Consider the following 22,200-nt stretch of genomic DNA (forward strand, 5'->3'; position numbering starts at 1 on the left):
TGGAGCGGAGCGGAGGCAGCGGAGCGGAGGCTGCGGAGTGGAGCGGAGTGGAGCGGAGGCAGCGGAGCTCCACTCCACTCCGTTGCCTCCGCTTTACTCCACTACCACCGCTCCAGTCCAATGCCTCCGCTCCAATCCACTACCTCCGATCTGCTGCTTCCACTCCACTGTCTTCGCTTCTTGCCTCCGCTTTACTCTACTGCCTCCACACCGCTCCACTACCTCCACTCCGCTGCCTCCGCTCCGTTGCCTCCACTCCGCTGCCTCCACTCCGCTCCGCAGCCTCTGCTCCGCTGCGCAGTCTCCACACCGCTCCACTACCTCCACTCCGCTGCCTCCGCTCCGTTGCCTCCACTCCGCTGCCTCCACTCCGCTCCGCAGCCTCTGCTCCGCTGCGCAGTCTCCGCTCCGCTCCGCTGCCTCTGCTCCGTGGTACTCCGCTGCCTCCACTCCGCTCCGCTGCCTCCACTTCGCTCCGCTGCCTCCACGTTTTACGTTGACGACGCCTTATAACGTGCACGACGCCGCAACGTGGACATGTGGCCGGGCACTTAGTCGCTAATTATTTAAATTCTAATGTATAAAATAGTGGACATTATATTAAATTAGACCTACAACTGTTAATTTTTTGATGACATAATATTATTAAATTTGATGTTCATTTATGGTTGCTTCAGTGATAATTTCCAATGTACTAATGTATAAAAATAGAGGTGACAGACAATATTAAATTTTAAAATTGTTTTCTAGATGCAAGAGATACACTTATTAGAAGCTTAACATTTGTAGGCATATTACAAACTTAGTTGCTATATAATAATCGTCATGCTGATTTATTAAAACGTAGCTCGGATTACACAATTGACAATCGCTTGAAAAGTATTTATAAGGCGCTTAAAATTAGTCGCTGATTTATTAATTCAGAAGACAAATAATTATATTTGAAGCCAAAAATGACAGTTTAAAGAAGCTGCGTTAATTACAACCCATTTAGAATTGGCTTAAATCAATGATTGGCTTGCATAAAATCACAACCTTATTTTTACTTCGGAAGTTCAGAGCCTTTGTGTACGATCTGATGATTAAATTTACATTTTAGAAGACGGGCTCTAATCATAAAGTTTTATATCCATTTATTATTAAATGAATACCTCACCCACGCCCGATTTCAATTACTTTGACTGCTGATTAAAAGGGGCTTATTGATTAGCTGTCGATGTTAGAAAACAATGCTTTTAAAACGAGTTGGATTACTTTGCACGACCATATTTCTTAATTTTAAGTTTGAAAAGTAATAATATATACGTAATAAGCTTTTCTCTAATTAACGATGATAAAACTCACGCTAAGTATATTAGGTACTCGCAAGGATCGCTCCTTACGTAACCTGATAGCCACCCACCAAGTCACCTGAACCATTTCTAATTTCCCCGTACGCGCAATACGCCAGGTGTTTCATTAACGTCATTATTAAGATTTACCCAACGTACTCCGTTAGATATAATAATATAATACAGAAAATCTTCAACTTATTCCAATACAAATCGTGATTCGTGTCCGCTACCATTTTCGTCAAGTCGAATAGCAAAACATCTGGCAAATTTAATAGGAAGTAAAGTAGTTCCCCAAGTCTGATGGCCAACAGATTCGGTTATATTTGAAGGGTCAAATAATTCGGAAACGTGATGTGGAACGCAAACGTGACTTTACCGCTCACAGCGGGATCTTGAATTAGGTAATCTTATATGATATTAAACACTATCACGCTGGGAAATTTTACTTTTTATATTTTTGTTCATATTTTAACGGTTTTTCCGTTGGAAATATTGTTTTCTTAAGTATGCAGTAGGAATAGTATTCATAGCTGAGACTGGGAATCAAACTCAGTTCCTCATCATTCTTCGTAACGTAAGCTGATTTTAGTGCCTTTTGTTTGTCACGTTTTAAACAGTCACGAATTTTGATTTGGTTGGGATGGGATCATGGGACTTCTAGTTTAAAGGTCTGACATCTTATATAAATCAAAGGATTTTTTTAAAAAGAAGTAACAAATTAATGATATCATGAAAGTAGGTAAAAATTTCTTCTTAACATCGAATGCTGCTTTGCTACGTGTTTGCATGTAGGTACGAACCATGTCGCAAGTTGAAGGCAACACGCACCACCAAATACACAGAACCAATAAAATTTAGGGCTCAAAAATATGAAATGTTGTCAATTCAAGCTACATCTGATTGATTACAGATTTGTATAATCTTAAACATGGTAGGTACACGAATTTAAATGAATGCTATTATCGGCCGGAAGTCAGCTGATATTAAGTGTTTGTTTATTTGAATTGATTTACCTTCATATTATGGCCCGAAGCATAGCTGCGTAAAAGCTATTTATACCGTATACATCGAAATACTAAGTTCTCTTTTCATATTTGATAAGGAAACTAGCAGCAAGGTGACGACCAATGCCAGGAGGATATTAATTAGGTATTCAAATCATTCGCCGTTGTTTAACATTAAACATGAGATATTTATCAATGTTTTAAATTAAAAATCTATATGCTGGTATTTATGTAGCTTGTAGACGAATCGGCAACCCAAGATTTGATGAGAATTGGGGGTCCTACTGAGTCTTAAATCCCAAATCCAAAATATAATCATTTTTGTAGAAAAAAGGAAATAATACAAAAAGGTTACAAAAAAGTGCTAAGTACAAAGGCGGACTTATCGATGAGGGGATCTCTGCCAGTCAAACTTTGAGTAACGGGTATGTTTCATACACATACAAATGAAGACTACAATATCATTTTTGGTAATCTACGGAACGCAGGACCTAAATTTGGCGTAGGAAAGATAAATTTTGCGACGCACTGATGGCACATCACTAACACACTACACTATTAGATAATGAATTTTTAAATGACCAAAAAACGAATTGTTGAGGCGCAAGGCCCCTCAGTCAGACCACGAGGCCGCCTCTGTAGCCTTTACCTGATTTTCTAATTCCCGTGGGCATTCTGGAAAATTACATCGTGGTCTTCATTAACGTGACATGAAGAACAACATGCCAAAATTCATGTCTTTAGGTATAGCGGTTGAGCATTTGAGATTTCGTACGCGTACATCCTGATTACATAGGAATATCGGAATAAAATGTAACGATGTGATTTCCGTGGCCCAGTCTAATTAACAAATTCTAATGAAATCCTACTCCAAATTTTCCGGCGGTAATAGCGTGAAAGGATGACAAACACGCACAAACTTCGCATTTACAATAATAACAGGATTAAAACTGAATTGTTTTTTAAACCCCTGAGGAAGCGGAAAATTGCGTATCGGCTGGATTCGTGTAGGCTGTTAAAGGGGAAGTAGTGTAAGATTGTGTCAATTAACAATTAACTTTAATTTGTCGCTTCCGCAACAATATAACTAGGGATAAACAAAAGAAAGGTAAATGAGTGTAATTACCTGCGTGAAACTTTGATATTATAGTTCTTCATGTCTTTACTTTACAGCCATGATTTAGTGACAGTTAAAAGAAACTGTGTGATTTGTGACGTTTTGGCTGCGCAGGTATGGTTTACCTAGTATGTATAAGTATAAACTTTATGTCTACTAAATATAGGTATAGTCAGCGGCAAAGTGGATGAGAGATTGTGGGAGCTTATCTTTTCTTCTACCGACTATATACTCGATTTATTGGTAAACTTACGTTCCAGGTAAGTGTAATTCTGTAGTTAATGGGATGGGAAATTTTGCGAGTAAGTATATGTGTGTAATTAATAGTTTAATATGTAATTTAGTTGCGGTTATTAATTTTTAGTGATTAACTGAATATTACTTAATTATGAAAAGAAAGTAAGTAAATGGGATGTAACGATTTATAAGTAGTTTTCTAAACGTAGTTTTCTACTGTAGATGTTTAACACTAAATAGGTAGGTACAGTCGAACCATTTGATTCCTGATCTACCGTAGAACGTTCTCACAGTGTCATAATAAATTCCCTTGTCAAGTAATGCGATGTCACTATGACTTTTTCTACGAAAAGGTTCAACAGTGGGTCAAGATTTAGTTGGTTCAAGTGTACACTGTCTACATATATACAGTACCGAATAGAATGTGAGATGCGGCAAGCTTAGACCGTGCGGCTTTTGAATAGGTACCTAAACATACAAGTACAGTCAACGTCATAAATAAGTGATTATTTCTGTACCTTGTCGCTTTCAGTCGTTGCACAATTAGGTAGGGTTTTTAAACATGATGTTAAAGTGACAAGGTACAAAAGTGATCACTTATTTATGACGTTGGCTGTACCTACCTACCAAGATCAAGCACACATCTCATGTTTTATTGACCCGGTTCACTTACCTCAGTCTTCGTTATTCGATGTCGTGCTAACTTAACCACGGCAAAGTTCCCTTTGCCAATAGTCCTTTCTATGTCATAAAAACCCACCCTAATAGGGGTTTTAGCAGGACGTTCGCGGTCCGCCATTGTCGTTCTTTTACACACTTTAGTCTCAATACCTCACTACAAATCCAAAAAATGTGGCATAATACTATATGTCCTTAGTCCATTGAATACTATAAACTAATAACACTGTTGTTTTTGGTCGGTGGAACAGCGTCGCTCATCACCGAGCCAGGGCTCTCACTCACTAGCAGACCAGGACCATATTTTCTTAACGTCATTCAGTAAATTGCATTACACGTAGGTGTTTGATCATTGCTGTAACGTGATTACGCACGGTATTGTTGTTATTCATTGGTAAAGTAAAATCTTATAAAAAGATATTGCACGGTTCGATGTTACATGGAATTTTGGATTCACGCACTCATGGGATACGGCAACGGTATGTGTAAAATTTATTTAGATTTAGAATATCACGCAGAGGCGGCGCGCGTTTAGGTAGATAGAGGAACGTGATACGCCGCCGCCTCGCCGGCTGTCAACCGGGTACTGAACTCAACTCGACTCGCCCGCGCTCGACCCGCGGCGCGAACACAGCGAAGCAGCGACACGGCGGCGAGCAACCTGCGGCAGCGGCACGCGCCTTCAGCGCCCGCCATGTTCCCTCGCGTGACGTCAGCAGCCTCGCGTGTCCTACCGACACAGCTATTGATAACGTATACTTAGCTAATGCTACGTGAGATATACCTGAAGCCTGAAGCTTCTATTTATTACCTACGAGTTTCTCAGAAAGATTATGCCTAATCTTTGTTCTTACAACTACACCATCTCGAGTTCACGATAAAGTAGTTAAAGTTCGAGATAAAGTAGCCGCAGGCTATTGTATCGTATATATAATGTATATATATGTATAAATTTAAACAAGATACATAAAGGCATGGTCACACTAGCTAGACGCTTTCTGTATCCTGCAGTCAATAATTAAAAAATGTGTGAGGTGATTGAATGAGGGCTATCGCGAATGAATTCGCCGCTAGAGGCGCTAGTGTAGCGTGAGGTCTCCGAAATGACAAATCTCATAGTTTTTGGGTGAGCTACGCGGGTTTATTTATAATTGGATTTTTTTTGGGAATATTTTGCATTACCTGAAATTAATTATGGCAATTATGCGTTACGGGGCAATGAATGTCTGTGTTTTGGGTCAATTTTGTCTTTCGGAAACTTGTCCTTCCTTTTTTTCCGAACAAAACGGGACTAAGCAACACTGTGGTTGCTGGATATTTTTATGGTACGGTTTTAAGGTGTTTTAAATATTATTTTAATCTAAACTTTGTTTTAGCGCCCGTAATAACTGACTCTGAAAGCCACACTTAAAAACCTCACGCAACAGTGCGCCATCTACTGAGACAAAAAACGATAGCCCTCATTGCAAGGGTGTGGCCGATTGTAATTATCACAGCAGCTAGTTTTTACAGCGGCTTCACCAATTTCTAATCGTAGCAAGCAGCTCAATATTCTCCGAACTCATTAGCCAGTCGAAAATACAAACTGAGACATGGATGCACAGAAAAACCAGAAAAAGAGACCAGCGCTGGGGATCGAACTTGTCTGGGTGAGCGGTTGGTTCCGAAAGAGTGTGACGCTCTCGATGAGAGCGGAACATAGATGTCGCTAGTGCTGCTGCATAAGTAGCGTAGTAGAAATAAGCAACCTGAGATATGTATGCAAAGGAAAAATTCGTGTCCAGATTCCTGTCCAGCGGTGGTGTAGGGGTTATAGCCTGGATTCGATTCCCAGCGCTGGTCTCTTTTTCTGGTTTTTCTGTGCATCCATGTCTCAGTTTGTATTTTCGATATGGTTTCACGGGATACCCGTAAAAGTAACAAATTTGGAGTTGAAATAAAAAATACAAAAAGACTCCAAAAGCCAATCATTAGCCAGTTCCATCATTTTTCTATTTCTCTAGCAAATTTCAACATTTATCTCCACCAAATTTATATCCCAGCATCTCCACCAAATTTATGTGGGTGATTGTACTGTGTGATGGTTATTGACAGAGTAGTATTGGATTGTACATAAAGGTAATTGACGGAGTTCAGGTTAAAACCCAATAAAGAGCATATAGCTAGTTCATCTGAATATCAATATTGATGGAAATTGCAATAGTAATAACATGATCTCATACCTTAAGCTATCTCCTGTGATGTCCACACTCTTCAGCTATGTACAACTCACTCAGGGGCTAACCTGGTGCTCATATAGGTGATATCTATACTATACCCCAATTGTCCACCAACTGTAGTAAAAATATACACATTATGAATCCACACACACATACAAGTGATCATAATTTAAGTGTTAATGCTAAGCTTCAAACAAAGTTGTATAATGCTCATGCCTTCTCCAATGGGATGATAGATAGGAGGACATATTGCCATGCCTCCTCCATTGGGTTGATTTGATAGGAAAGACATATTGCCATGCCTCCTGCAGTGGGTTGTTTTGATAGGGAAGACATGTCATGCCTCCTGCAGTGGGATGATAAATAGGAAAGACATATTGCCATGCCTCCTCCACCGGGCTGGGCTGCCATAGCAAGAGCAGATTTGTAAGACCTTTAATGCTTTGTCAGAGTAAATCACTTGGCTAATCCATTGAGCTATTAACCTTTGTTACGCCGTAGGTATTAAAACAGAAAGAAAAAAGTAGAAGAAAGTTAGATTCCAATTAGGAAATTCTTAGGCTCAAATTACATTGGGAGTGGGGTTGCCAAATATACTGTTAAAAACAATAATATACTGTTTTTCACTACATTATACTTTTTACTGTTGAACTAAAATAAAGTATCTAAAATACCGTTTTCAGCATCAACATTGCCTAACACTAAGGACACACTAAGTCAGTACAGCATAGTCACAATAGTGGTGGTTCTTAACGAATTTGCCAATGTAAATTTAATAAAAAATATGATTATTGTTATTTATCTTAATTTTAGGTTCTGACTTCTGACGAGATCTATGAGGCTTTTAAAAATGAAACTAAATTAATAAGTTGCGCGAGAAGCACCCAAAAATTTGTTTTTAAAACATGAAAAGAAGAAAATACTGTTAATTTTTCTAAAATACTGTTTATTTCCCTTCTCAGACGTAAATATACTTTATTTCTTGTAAAAAAAGTTGGCAACCCTAATTAATTGGGAGGGCCCGTGACGGATCCGAAGAAAATTGGACTCTAATTAGGAAATTATAAGTACTTAGATACTTAAGCTACTACTTAGGTACTTAGCTTTCAAATCAGCTCAGAAGTCAGGACATCACATCACAACTTATTAACCGGTACTTTATAATAATATTTGGTATTGAAACACTAATTTGAAAGTAAACTATAATAACTATGCAAAGAATGCAAAACAAATAAATGACAGCTTACCATAGTCAATTAATTATAGAAACGGCGGCAATTTGAATCTTCAGATAATGTTGCTATATACAAATATTTATCGTTCGCGACTTTTTTGCGACCCTTCGGGGGGTTACTTTACTCCTATGGTTACTCCCTCCCTACCACTCCCTACCAACCTTCTTTCTACCAACAGATCTCTCTCTCTGTCCTATTGAATTTCGAACTTCATTCATAGTAAAGAGGGAGTAGAGAAGGGGTGTTTTGGTTTTTCATACTGTAAACTTATTATTGTACTGTTTTGAATAAATAAATAAATATATCCTGTGAGGCAAGTACCTACCTAAAAATGGATGCGGTTAAGTATGCTATTTATTTACATATCCACAAATATTTTGATTTCACGTCTTTTTGTAAAGTACTTTTAAATTACACATATAGATTGGATACTAAATTATCTTGGCTATGCCAGTTTTGGCTTTTATTATTTTGTAGCGTTTTTAGTAGTGGCTGAAACTAGCTGACTTAAAAAAAATAACAAGACATTTTTTCAGAGTGACTACACTGTCTTTTGCAATGTGTGAAGGTCTAAACTAGGAATTGTTATAATTTTCAGATATTTTTCAATAAATGTTTACGTATTTTCGTTTAAAATCGGATATTTTTCTTATTTGAACTATATTCAAACATTTGAATCAGTTTTGGTACTGTCAATTCGACTGTATTATTGAAGTGATAGATACCAAGATGTCGGTGATACTTTCCTTTAATTTTGGCATGAAAAAGATATTTGTGTGATTGCTGAAGCCTTCTCACACTTCTTAGAAACTGTTAATTTTGCGAATGTGTAAATATTGTATAATACATCATCATGAATCAACTCGCTGACGAAAATGTGCAGAACGTCAAAAGTAGTCTGAAAACGACGAGCACAAAAAATAAAAATAAAACCGCCAAAGATAACTCACCTTCTAAAACGACTGACGGGGTAAGAATAGAAAATGAAGAGAAATTAAGTGCGGCTCTAGCTAGTACTTTATACGTTAATAACATCAATAGCAACCTAACAAATGGCTTGAGTGATCACTCGAGAGAGGAGATCTCATCGTCCGACAATGACAAAGCGTCCGATGCAGACGCGAAAGAGGCAAATAGTGTACAGTCAAATGATGCCAGCAATGGGGACAGCAGAGGAACATGTGCTTCAGAAATTAATATGGTGAGATATATCTTCAAAGAGGCTCTAGAGAACCTTGAGAACACTTTAGATCTACAAGGTCAGTCGCAGGAAGAAATTGAAATCATATCATACGAATCTGAACTGCAAATGCCTGAAATCATGAGAGTCATACAGAAGGATCTATCAGAACCCTATTCAATCTACACTTATAGATATTTTATACATAACTGGCCTAAGCTTTGCTTCTTAGCGACTCATGGTGAGAAGTGTATTGGTGCCATTGTATGTAAACTAGACATGCATCGAAATGTGGTGAAAAGAGGATATATTGCTATGCTAGCTGTGGATCAGAAATACAGGAATAAAAAAATTGGTTCAAGCTTGGTACGAAAAGCAATACAGGTAAAGAACTATTTCTAATTAGAATCTCATTAATATAATAAGATTATTTACAATCGGAATCTTATTGTCAAACACACTCAAAATCACAATCAGTTTCTTTCGGTCACATGATGGTATAGGATGTGGATGGAAATAGTGAGTGATTACAAGCGTTGGAGGTGTTAGACAATATTGCCACTGATCTTTTTCATTATTCAATCAGCATATCAATCTTACTGTAGCTTCAGTATTATTTATTACTTTCTATATTCACACTAGGTGCCCAAACACAGACTTGAATACATTTAAATCTTTTGTAATTAGTAAGTATTATCCCAGTTATCATTTAAAAAATTTGTCAACATACATTTCTTACCTGTTTTATGTTTACCCTCATATTCATATTAATTTTTGTTTGGTTTCAGGCCATGATTAATGATAATGCAGATGAAGTAGTCTTAGAAACTGAAATCACAAACAAACCAGCACTCATACTTTACGAAAACTTGGGGTTTGTGCGTGACAAGCGTTTATTTCGATATTACCTCAATGGAGTGGATGCGCTGCGGTTGAAGCTATGGCTAAGGTGAAACTTGTAGGTAACCAATGGGAAATTCTCAATGTTGTGTTTATATACTTCTGGAGGCCACTCCTCTCAGGCATAACTATGATAAAGTGAACCCTGCTGTTATTAAAAATGATAGCCTGATGTAACTTGCTATTGAGTGCTATTGAATATCCGTGTGGTTTTAGCCAATTAAATGTATAGTTTGTTTCAATATTTTTTATTGTCATGTGATAAGTTTTTATTTCTTATTTATGAGTCAAAAATTGTTATTAAAAATGTTTTATCTGACTTCTTTTATATCTTGAATATAAGGTTATAAATGATTGATTAAATGTCCAAGCTAAACAAAATACACAACTTTGAAGAATTGGTGCCTTGTATTACTCAATTTATCCGTTTTCCTTTACTTTTTACAGACTTTAACAGAAGCAATGTGCAGCATTCTTTTGACACATCCCCATAGTAATGATAAAGTAGTGTAATATCCCCAAATGCCCCCATAGTAATTTTCATTGGTTATATAAACTTCTTTATTATGTTTGCAGTAATTAGTACAAATATAGATGAAAGTATGTAACATCCCAGAATTTCTAAGCCTACTAAATTAAATTTGTCATAGTTGGCTAAAATAAATGAAAGATTTTTATTGATTCACATTTTATTCACATGGCAGAATCAAAAGGTAAATGTAGCAGTATTGGTTGAAGCTCCATCATAGACAAATAAGTTGTTTACTGGCTTGTATTGTTTAGTAATAATCTTGATTGCCTCCTGGGCAATGCAACCTCCTAAAAATGCTGATACACTGTGTATCTCGGCTCCTCCATAACGGCACATTTCATGAACATGGTCATCTTTAGGGAATGGTGGACATGATACATCTGTAAGGAGTTTTGAAACGCAAGCTTTCAAAATAGCTATGTCGCCTTCTGGTTCCCAGTCTCCTGGAGCCCTAGAATGTTCAGAACGGAACATTTCAGATGCTCGTAATAGAATGTAGTGTACCATCATGACATCAGGCTCCTCCAGATGTCTGGCTATGTAGGATGCTACTGGACCACTTTGATATTCTGAAGCAATGCTAGATCCTCTCACTAAATGTAAATTATGAGCATGTCTGCAGAAGAGTTTAACATCAGCCTCACTGATGCAATCACAGTGCAATTGGTTAATAATTTCTTGTACTTTTCTATATACTGCCTCTGCTTCAAATGCTGCTTGAGCTCTATATATATTTTGCAGCTTGACATAATGCTCTGTTGAAGCAGTCATATCAGGCAGTACTCCTCTAAGAGGTAGCTTGCCTTTTCCTTCAGCTTCTATGAAGCCTCTTAGAGCAGAACACATGATCCAAAAAGGTGAGCTCTCCTTAGTCAAGTTAGTTGCAGCACTACAGTAGATCAGATCTTGTATCTTGACTGGCAAAAATGTAGGGCATAGTGCAGTAGTAACAGCTCTCAGAGCTTCCTCAAAGTTCTCCTCATTGATTGGAATTCCATTCTCATCCTTTCTTATAAATTCACGGATCAAATCTCTAACTTCATTTTTTTCTTTCCTACTCATTGGCCACCTGTTGTCATTTTGGATTTTCTGCCATTTCATTACAGCCTTATAAATGATGACTATCCATGGAATATGGCCATGATCTTTTAAGTCTAGAGTTTCAATGTCTATACTATCTAAGTATTGAGAGAGTGCAGGGAATGGAACATCAAGTCGTAGGTCAGGTTGTTCATTATCAGGATGAGATTCAATGATTGCATGTTCCTTTATCTGAATCCTGAATGAACCTAAGAAGCCCACAGATCGACCCAAAACAAAAGTTACATTTATATCCCATAAATGTTGTGATAGTTCCTTGATAGTCTTCTCACCAAGAGCAGTAGCTATGACTACAGTAAAAGATTTGAAAAAATCTGGGTTCTCTTGCAATATTTGGCCAGTTGGTTCTTGAACTGCATGACCCTGAACAGCAGGATTTAATTCTAATATAAGTCGCAATGTTTCAGATCCTCTATTCAATCCTTTACTTGAAGTTTCTAAAAAAAAATTGCTTCCAATATCCTCTTCACTCACTGTACAATCGTCGACGATAGTTATAGCGCCGACCCCTGGCAGAACAATGGACTTCAATATCTCAGTCCCTAGTGCAGTTGCGTTTATCAAGCAAATGTGTCCCTTTTCAAGAGCTATTTGCCCGTGATCACCCCATAAGCGAAGTTGCCGGTCATATTGTTTGTTCTTCTCACTTTGCTCTGGAGATTTTGGTGACGGAGATGCCATTGAACAGGGTTAAATAAATTCTAAGTAGCAAGGTACTGATAAACAACAACACTAATAAGTTTTTGCTTAATTCCTTTTCTATAAAAGCAAAGCAGGCTAAAATACGTATTCAGCTCAGCGCTAGCCAAGCCATCAATCACGAAACAACTGTCAATTAAAATGAAATGACGTTTTAATCAAAATAAGGACAACGACATACTTTCATCAAATCCAAGGCGAAATTGAGAACGGTTAAAACAATGACTGCAACACACCAGATGAAATAACTATTTTTAATTTCTTAGTCTATGACTTGAATGAAGGTGACTGCTGTGTTGTGTGCCTATATGAAGTCCGTGGGGTGGGTGACACTATTTACCGGCCGTACAATAGTTTACAATACCGACCTAACATTTCGTGTCGAAACTCGAATTTCGGGTCGTGCGGTCCCTCTGACACTTATACTATTTAATACGAGAGCGAGAGGGACCGCACGACACGAACTTCGAGTTTCATGGTAGCCCTGCAGTTTATATGATGGGCGTGTTCACGAAATATCCGGGCGGTATTTCCATATCGGTATTGTAAGTGCCGGCAATAATAGTGTCACCAAGTCCGTGGAGTGAGTTCTATTGTATTGTACGTGTGTGAGTGAATTGTGCACTTATGTTATATATAGTGATAGTTAGTTAGTGTGCAAGTATGCATCGCGAGTAGGTAGATGTTGTCGTCGTCGATATATTTACGAAAATGTGCAGTGAAAGCAATGTTAAAGAATTGCCGTTGGACTAATGTGTACGGAAATGAATTTACAAACATTGTTTCAGGATTTTAATCCTAGGTAAATTAGAGTTACTGTCAATACTCAATCAAGTGTTGTTTAATAACAGCTACATGTATACTATCTTTCGTTGCAGCAAATTCGTGGTCCACAGTTGTCTGCTAGTTTTTACAGCCTTGCTAGCTTTGAAGCTTGATAATGCGATAACATGGTCGTACTGGGCCGTGTTCACACCGATATGGGTGTGGAAGTTCCTTGTTGTGATTGGTGCAACAGTTGGCACTTATGTCTGGTGGCAGTATCCTCACTTCAGGTAAAAAATATTTGGCATGAAACCATCAGCATGTCAGAACAAATCTATGGATTACTACATTAATAATGAAAGCATGTGTTAATATTTACCTATAAAAAAATGTGGTGTTCAATGTCATCAGTAAATGCTTCTGCATGTTCTCATATACCATATCATATAAGTATGTATTGATGTACAATTCCGTTATTGAGGGACTATGTAGTTCAGCTTATAAAACTTACCATTGCATATTCCAGGTTAGAGGGCGAGGCATATATCCACTACAAAGCCATGCTGATCAGTCTTGCCATCCACCTTATCCTGTTAATGTTCGAGCTGCTTGTCTGTGACCAGCTAACCATGGGGCGCCATGTCTGGATACTGGTCTTCATACCCCTAATATTTATAAGCATAGTGTCCATAGCTATTTGCATATGGTCTGTCAAGCATGACCGCAGTTACGAGGTTGGTGCAAATTGACTACATATTTAACCCGTCACGCGTCCTAGAGACTACATTAGTCCCTCACTTTTTTTGCATGAATGTCCTAGAGACTACCAATAGTACAAAAAAGTTTGTAGAGTCTTGGATGCGTGATGGGTTAAGAGAAATACTAACTGTTAAGACAATGTGAAGGTGGAACTCACATTGACAGTAGAAAGAAAAGGTTCCTAAGTAACATAAAATGATGTAAAGGAGAATAGAATGTAAGTACATGTTTTGTATGAAACTTTCCATTCTACCTTTAACCTATCGGCATCTAACTAACAATGCGTGAAATATGCATTTTTGTTATTACTTTCAATCACCTTTTAGCTTTGTCATCTTATCCAAAATGACCCAAAAAAAGCTCTTGATCACACAATGGGTTATATGTTACTTTGAAACTCATTTTTACCTTCAATATAACTGCCCTAACTTGCATAGCATCTTTTATTCTGTTTCATGTATACATAGCTCATTTGTATAGAATTTATAGGCCCTGACCAATCAATCAGGCAATGAGTCATAGATGTTATTAAATACATGGTAAGACTGGGTCGGAAAGGCCTAGGTGGCTCCCCACTAGCTTGGGGCCTTAGACTAAATATTGCAAGAGTTGGGACAGTCTCCCCGGCCCCCTAACCTAGCAAGCAAGGCCACTTTGAAACTAATTATATATAATTAGTTAATTGAGACACTTGATGAATTGTCAATTATACTTAATTAGCCTGTTATATTTCACAACATGTAGCAGGACACAAATGAATGGTCAGTTAATGGTGTTGTTTATGATTATTCTTGCTTAACACACACACCATTGATTTAGGCATGTTATTTTATTAATGAATTTGGTGTCACCCACACATTTCTTGTATTGTTTTAATAGAAAACAGGAATTGTGTTCTAAATATGAGCATAGGAGTACCGAGTGCAAGTTATTTAATATATGAACATACTTTCAGTTCCATATAGATGATATGAAATTTGTTTGCTGCAATATTTTAAACAGTTAGTCATCTATTTAGTAATGGGATATTTGTCACATAAGTATTCTTGTCAAGAAAGATTTTATTTTTATGAAGCAATTTCTATATAGGTATAATATCACAAATGATGCTATTATCTAATCATAAGCATAAAACGTTTGTTTAATGGAGTATTTTTATCTTTACAAAGTGTGAAATAAAGTCTCTGCCATCTGTATGATTAGACCTTTTAAACAAAGCAAGTGTTCATCATTAGTTTCTATATACTAAGGAATGGAGCTGAAAAATGTGAAGGGCCTTTTTTTATTGTACCTCAGCAGAGGGGGGGGGGGTGGAAATGTTTCCAATAATAACTTAAACTTAGACAAAGGTTTATATAGTTTAGTTATAGGTATAGTAGCTAAATCCATGGAATACCAGGGTTAGGTTAGGTTTTATTAGTGACTTTATTTTTAGAAAGTTGAAAGCTTTTAATGACTAGGTTCTACTCGAAGTACCTTTTCTGCATTTTTTTTTTTTTTTCATTTCAAGTAGCTATGTTTTAATGTAAGTAAGTTTCATTTTACATTTTCAGTTGGAGTTGTTTTGTGCTGTGAATATCTTGCAGTTCATATTCTTGGCACTGAAACTAGATGATTTCATCAACTGGTCCTGGGAGGTGATATTTGTACCACTCTGGATCTTGATGTGTTTAAGCCTAGTTGGTGAGTGTATGTTTCATATTTTCATTACATTACATTACTATATAAAATATTCTAGTCTTGATAATAATCCATGACACAAATAAATTAGAGATTTTTTTCTAAGAAATATGTGAGCTCTTACACTAAATCGCAATCTAATCATAAAATAAATCTTAGCAAATAATCTGCTCAAGTCCTTGACATAACTGATCGCCAAACAAAGATACAGTGGTCTCGTTCTAACATCTGGCGACGCATGTGGAAGCAGACCAGGGTATACTGGCAGAAAAAACAACAATTGCAAAAAAATAATGGCATGGGTCTCAGAACCCATTTCTGTGACAGCCAGTAGACATCAAGGACAGGCGGTTTGAGCAGACTTGTTGGATATTGCGTAAAAGAGTTTCAAGAATATTTTAAGACACAATTTGTAAGTTAACATCTGTTCTTCCTTTCAGGGGTCTTATATAGTATAATATTCGCGGGCATCCTTCTGCGCACGCCCGACGTGAACATACAACAGCGGCGCACGAGCTTCAATTCGGCTCTCGCGTACACGTTTACTGTCATACCTATTTTAGTATTTCAGGTAAGTAAGTTAGTAATTTTGTAACCGTTAATTGTGTGACATTTATTTAACATTTACCATGAGATATTTTGGAAGGGCATTTCCTTGGTTGACGCTCAAAGTTGGATTATATTCTTGAGTTGAGTGCACAACAACTTATGTTCGATGGTGACTAAACTGTTTATATTTATGTAGACAAGCTGAAATTTTTCACAGAGATTGCTTTTACCGTGTACTTACCATGTATGGGTTCTTCAAAACTCATGGTATACAAATCCGAAAACAGGCAGATTAAAGTGTTCACGAAACATAGACTCAGGCAGGAAATTCCACACCTCTACAGTCTGGTTAAGGGCAAGCGATACATTACGATTTATGCGAATGAGGGATTCCGTGACAGGCTAATATCCTGAGCTCTGTTTAACAACTTAGCATACTTATGTAAATCTGATAATGAAATCCAGGTGGTCCAGCCAGCCACATACCACACACCACCATACCAGGCACAGACGCGAAACTTTGCATGATTATTCAATTTCAATGACAATGCGTTTATATGATATACAACTTGATGCTGCAGCCAGGGTCGTCTCCTCTTGAGGGAACTCCTCAATGGTTAATGGTATCAACTTGAAATTTGGTACGGAAATGTAGTTTTTTTGGGTGACAATGCAAAAATTAGTCAGCAAAAAAGTTTGTATTAAAAATGAATACTGCTGACGACAGAATGGGTGAAGCATTGTATTAAATTTCTTATGATGGTCTTGCAGGTGTTACTGACTAACAAGTTGGACGATGGCCTATCCCTCTCATACACGGCGGTGGCCAGTCCCCTGTTCGTGAGCTACGCGACGCTCATCATCATGTCCTTTAGCTCGAAAGGCGGCAATAAATGTAAGTTTGGCACTACGAGATATCCAGATAACTTTAGAGCGCTTTCACATATAGGCGTTTTTGGCGCTCGACTAAAGCGCGGCACAGCGAATCCCTTCAGGGTGACACTATTTCCCGGCCGTACAATACCGACATGGAAATACCGGCATGATATTTCGTGTACACGCCCATAGAAACTCTTGTCAGTTTGACACCAGTCGGTATTATCCGTGCCGGTAAATAGTGTCACCCTCTCTTCACATTGCAGCGGCTAAGTCGCGACGCCACAGCCGCGCTTCACAGTATCTGCCACCGCTAGCTTGGAGCGCTGCAGTCGCGCTTCTGTCGCGCTGCAGCCGCGCTACTTAAATATGTATGGATTCGAGTCGCGCTACTGCAGCGCGACAGAAGCGCTACAGACGCGCGACAAAAACGCCTATATGTGAAAGTGCCCTTATACTTAGATGAAGCTGTCAACAGTTTAAAGTAATTCGAAAAGCCAGCAGTTTTTCTGATAAAGATCCAATAGAAGCGGCTTCTTTCTTACATATAGACGTACTTAAATGCTAAAACCTATATACAATCAAGATTTAATGTAAGAACGAGGGTCACCGACAGGTCAAGCGAATTAGATCGTTAAAGTGGCAATGGGCAGGGCATAGACAGAGAAAATATGGCGGTGGGGCCGAAAAGTTCTCGAGTGGAGACCGCGGATCGGCAAGCGTAGCGTAGGACGTCCACCAGAGAAATGGACGGATGACCTGGTTAAAACCGCGGGTTCATGGTGGATGCAGGCCGCTTCCACCCGAAGCAACTGGAGGTCTATGGGGGAGGCCTATGTCCAACAGTGGACCACCTACGGCGTCCTATAATGATGATGGATGATGAATAAAGAATTAGCAATTGCGTTTACATTAACATAATATATTTTATCTACACCCATATAGTAAATCCTCAATTTACTATGCGTTCAAAAACCATAGGTACGACATTGGATTATATTATGAACACGGCTGTATCGTAATGAGATTTCATACATCATTACAGCACGGGGGGACGGGGGACGCACTGGGGCGCAGCTCGTGGGGCAGACATACCTACCTAGTTCTCGTTAATGCAGGTCATTCTCAATGGTTCTTGAACACATGATAGAGGATTTAATATATGGATATAGATAAAATATTTTATGCAACTGTACTTAATTAGGCCTTAAAACACTCATGTGACCCTATTATAACCCACACTCGTGTTTTAAGGACCCCTATTACGATACAGTTGCATAAAATACTATATTCGGTGTCAAGATCGTAATAGTTGAATTTCATGTCTGGACAGTTTTCGCTACAACGCGGAAAAATGCTGCTACCGGTTAAATACAAGCGTAGTTCATAGCGATACGTTGCAGTGAATGTCCTAAGAAAGTGTTTTCTGAAGCTACTGAAACCTGCCTCGTTAAATTTGTTGTAATTTACTTCTACAATATGAACATTAGTATTTATCGCGTTCAGTAGTAATTTTAAAAGCCAAGGTTCCTAAAACAACTACTGATAGTTACCCATACCCAAAATACCCATGACGGCCTCTGTTTCCATATGGCCTAAACGTTTAAATTTAATGTTTATTATGCATGATAAAGTACGTTAATACTGTCCAAATATTTGCAAAAATTCGATATCGATTGATTGGACGTGTTTTGTCATGCTCCGCCAACAATAGAGACAAAGACATTCGTTTTCAGACATTCCTAATAACTGCAGGGTTGGTTTATTTTGTTTGCGTATTGATTTTCTTTAACTTCAATAAGCCTAACCTTCCTGTAACCTTCGTGTCTACAATTTTATAACCTAACCAACTTAGAATAGGTGAAAACCCCCGACGTTGTCACCACAAAGTTTAATATCCCAAAAGCGGCTGTACCTTTTCTAATGAAGCATAGCTAAAAACCACCGCAAGAAAACTCGCTTTTACGTGAAAAAAACCGAATCGAAATCGGTCCATCCGTTTGAGAGCTACGAAGCCACAGACAGACAGTCAGACACTGGCGTAAAACTTATAACACCCCTCTTTTTACCATTTTTATTTTTCTATTATTTGTTTTATCAGCAGTATGATTGCTCAACGAAATCAAGTTTTCCCGTCATTTTTTTTATTTTTGAATATTCAAATTGTTATTATCAATGTTTTTTTTGTTTTCAGGGTGGTTCGGCATCAGGAAAGATTTCTGCCAGTTCCTGCTGTCCGTGTTCCCGCTTTTACAAGAATACGCCAACATCGCGTACAACAACAACGTAAACCGGGGCTCTAACATTGTCCCCAGCGAGTCGCCTGGCGCTCCGGAGCCCTACAGGGACGAAACTACCCACAAAAAAGATAAAGATAAAAATTCCCACAAAAACCAGAAGAAAAACGAAGCTATGAAACCAGTAGTGCCTGTTACTAGTATAGACATGCCTGATTGATGCTTTAAACCAGGAAATAAGTATCGTGTGTTCATTCGTTACGTCTGTACATATTCAGCTTAATAAGTGTTAAAAGCAATACGTATCGTTAAGTTTGATATTACGTTAGCGTTGGCACTAGCTACAAATCGTAGTATGGCGTAGAAAGTATTATAGGGATGTGATTTATTTTTATTGTTGGATACGTATAGTTGCGATGTTGTTAGTTATTAATTTTAATGGGGCTAATGGACAAGGTTTACTTTGTTAATCGTGACATGACATTAAGCAGTATCTTGTGGCTTAAAGCACTAACAATAAGTTGCGCTTTGTTTGTGGTTTTTAATAGAAAATACGATTCAAGTCTTGTTTTCAATTCTTGCCAATGTATTTTGACTTAATTAGGAACAATGTGTTGATGGATTAACAACTAGTTTAGCTTTCGTAAAATTAACGAAAAAATAGGTGAGGGGTAGAAAGGGGTCTTGTCTGTAGAAATCACGTGTATGTATAAAAGTCAAAAACATTGGACTTTATGTTGAAAAATTCAGGTTATTAGACGATCTCATTAATATTCATAATTTACTTTCAATAACGGTGGATGTATAATGTAATGGTGTATTTATAAACAAGTACCTGGACGATTTTACTTATACCAAGCTAGATCGATTGTTCACCCCCGATAACCCCAACATAGCAAATTTTATCGTTAAAGCAGTTTCCGAGATCCCGAAAAAATAAATATACTTACAAAAATTGCTCATGTTAAAGATTTGAATACCTAGATTAGATTTGGTTTTAAATTCTGTTCTAATCTAACCATTTAAGGTTTTTATGCTAATGACCCATTAAGATAAAAAATAATGCAGGTCCATGTCTTAGCACACTTTCGTCATTTTAAATTACTGTTGGTTAAATGATTTCATTGTGCCTAGATCAATATTTTTAATATTATTTTTTGTTAGCGTTGTTATGCAATTAACTGTAGATCAGTTTAAACATAGCAGTACATTGTATTCAAAGTAGATCAATTTTGTTAATGTGTGCCTATTAATTCTCACCGCTGTTTAGCGAAATAGTAAACTAGATTAAGTTGCTGTTCAGGTGCTATTTATTTTATAACTACCTATTTTTATTTTTACGGACTAAGCTAAGTACCACGTTTAACAAATGTTAAAAGCTAATGTTTTATTATGATTTAAGAGGACTGTAAATAATTTTAACAAAGGTGTAATTTCGGGTTGAATATTTTCTTGTATAAAGGCGAGCCCTTCCGTGCCGAGTGGCTATCACTCGCCGTGTTCGTGACAACGACGCGTCCTAAATGACGCTAAAATACGCTTCACTTGATTTATTACCTAGTGGGGACACGGGCCCTTCTATTATTAACCTTTCGGGTTGGTTGCCCTAATTATTATTTGAAAAGGAGGACTTTTACATATCTTTTGCAATATATACCTATGCATACTTGTTTTGATGTGTGACAATTATAATGGGATATAATTGGGAAATTACTTGAATTCTAATACTGCATAATAAACTGCATACAGTATTCAGACTAAAGGTAGTATTCGTGTTTTGAACTACTACGAAATATACAAAACCGGCCAAGAGCGTGTCGGACACGCCCAAAATAGGGTTCCGTAGCCATTACGAAAAATTAAGTAATATTTTTCTAAGGATTTCGTATTTTATACGGAATCTTCCAAGTTTAGGTATATTTTATACCTTAGGCTGCTATTTAATCTTAAACTACTAATAATTCTCAAGCAAACTTAGCCGTTTTAGTTTTCCTTGAAAGTTTGATATACTTGCTACCATCCTGAATTTTTTCAAATTTTGCCACCCACCGGTTTAGATTTTGAAGGGGGGGGACACGCCCGATTTTCATGAAAATTTGCACTTTAAAGTTGAATATTTAGCAAACAAATCACTGAATCGTCTTAGCAAACCCCTAATGGTTTTAAAAGACCAATCCAACGATACCCCACACTATAGGGTTGGATGAGAAAAAAAAATCACCCCCACTTCACGTCTATGGTACCCTAAAAAAAACTTTTTTTTGTCCATTTTGTCGGCATAGTTTACATATATATATCCGTGCAAAATTACAGCTTTCTAGCATTGATAGTCCCTGAGAAAAGTCACGGACGGACAGACAGACAGACATGGCGAAACTATAAGGGTTCCGTTTTTGCCATTTTTGGCTCCGAAACCCTAAAAATCACGATCTTCTTCACGTTTGCCCGTTACAAGAAGGTTTAGGGCAAAGTTTAAGGCTGATCGACGACGGCCGGGTTGTGACGGTTTCTTTAGTATCGATTTGGGAATACGAAGATTACAGATTCGCAAGGCTTAAGTTAAAATACTCTACAGCCGTGCTAAGTTTATTAGCAATTTTATTTACTCTAACATTTAATATAAATGAAGCAACGAAGCCACTACCTCCCACCTCCATCGTACCTACTAAAAAGTTGAAGAGTTTTATAAAAGGAATTTAAAAAAAAAACAAAAGCTAAATGTTTGAAAAAAGCAATTTGAGTTTTTATTTCCTTACAGTAAAGGAGAATTAAAACGTGAATGTTCATATGACAATATTAGTTAATTACTGTTTAGTAAAACTTTTATTATAAATTGTTTTTTTTTTCTGTGATATCTACTGCTCTTCCTGTAAAATTTAATTTGTTCACGATGCCTATTCCGTGCGTTTTGTTACTAAGCTATCATATTACCAACGTCTACTTTATGTTTCATTGAAGTTATAAATAAAATTATATATGGATGTTGTAGTTTTTTTACGATAGACTATCGTAAAACTTAATTTATTGATGTCTATATGAAGTTTCTACCTACCACATTACGTAAAAGTCGTTTTTGGGTTTGCCTTGTGGGAAAAAGC

The 22,200-nt window shown here is 37.5% G+C and overlaps 4 protein-coding genes across 4 annotated transcripts in view; 2 read left to right on the forward strand and 2 right to left on the reverse strand.

The window, feature by feature from the left end:
- LOC141429913 (serine/threonine-protein kinase SIK2-like) overlaps positions 1–5,038 on the reverse strand; it is a 31,306-nt gene extending 26,268 nt beyond the window's left edge. The window contains exon 1 of the mRNA XM_074090472.1: positions 4,366–5,038. Within this exon, the coding sequence (XP_073946573.1) occupies positions 4,366–4,491 (126 nt within the window). The 5' untranslated portion in view covers positions 4,492–5,038. The remainder of the gene's footprint in view (positions 1–4,365) is intronic.
- A 3,550-nt stretch (positions 5,039–8,588) lies between these two features.
- LOC141429655 (uncharacterized) lies at positions 8,589–10,304 on the forward strand. Its single transcript, XM_074090081.1, has 2 exons — positions 8,589–9,388; positions 9,793–10,304. Exons 1-2 carry the CDS (start codon positions 8,678–8,680, stop codon positions 9,955–9,957), a joined length of 876 nt encoding a protein of 291 aa, XP_073946182.1. The 5' UTR covers positions 8,589–8,677; the 3' UTR covers positions 9,958–10,304.
- Positions 10,305–10,571: 267 nt separating this feature from the next.
- Positions 10,572–12,307, reverse strand: APP-BP1 (Nedd8-activating enzyme E1 regulatory subunit APP-BP1). The gene has a single exon (XM_074090079.1). It carries the CDS (start codon positions 12,216–12,218, stop codon positions 10,611–10,613), a length of 1,608 nt encoding a protein of 535 aa, XP_073946180.1. The 5' UTR covers positions 12,219–12,307; the 3' UTR covers positions 10,572–10,610.
- A 526-nt stretch (positions 12,308–12,833) lies between these two features.
- LOC141429656 (transmembrane protein 185B) lies at positions 12,834–22,083 on the forward strand. Its single transcript, XM_074090082.1, has 7 exons — positions 12,834–13,038; positions 13,115–13,291; positions 13,528–13,735; positions 15,314–15,443; positions 15,881–16,011; positions 16,761–16,884; positions 19,060–22,083. The coding sequence occupies exons 1-7, from the start codon at positions 12,989–12,991 to the stop codon at positions 19,320–19,322; spliced, it is 1,083 nt and encodes a 360-aa protein (XP_073946183.1). The 5' UTR covers positions 12,834–12,988; the 3' UTR covers positions 19,323–22,083.
- Positions 22,084–22,200: the final 117 nt, after the last annotated feature.

This window comes from Choristoneura fumiferana, chromosome 7, assembly GCF_025370935.1.
Source record: "Choristoneura fumiferana chromosome 7, NRCan_CFum_1, whole genome shotgun sequence".
Lineage (NCBI taxonomy): Eukaryota > Metazoa > Arthropoda > Insecta > Lepidoptera > Tortricidae > Choristoneura > Choristoneura fumiferana.

Excerpts from the sequence above, each read along its gene's own strand:
- LOC141429655 (XM_074090081.1), top strand. The coding sequence starts at position 8,678 with ATGAATCAACTCGCTGACGAAAATGTGCAGAACGTCAAAAGTAGTCTG. Across the intron at positions 9,389-9,792 it reads TGGTACGAAAAGCAATACAG|GCCATGATTAATGATAATGC; the intron begins GTAAAGAACTAT and ends GTTTGGTTTCAG.
- APP-BP1 (XM_074090079.1), bottom strand. The coding sequence starts at position 12,218 with ATGGCATCTCCGTCACCAAAATCTCCAGAGCAAAGTGAGAAGAACAAA.
- LOC141429656 (XM_074090082.1), top strand. The coding sequence starts at position 12,989 with ATGTGTACGGAAATGAATTTACAAACATTGTTTCAGGATTTTAATCCT. Across the intron at positions 13,736-15,313 it reads AGCATGACCGCAGTTACGAG|TTGGAGTTGTTTTGTGCTGT; the intron begins GTTGGTGCAAAT and ends TTACATTTTCAG. Across the intron at positions 15,444-15,880 it reads GATGTGTTTAAGCCTAGTTG|GGGTCTTATATAGTATAATA; the intron begins GTGAGTGTATGT and ends TCTTCCTTTCAG.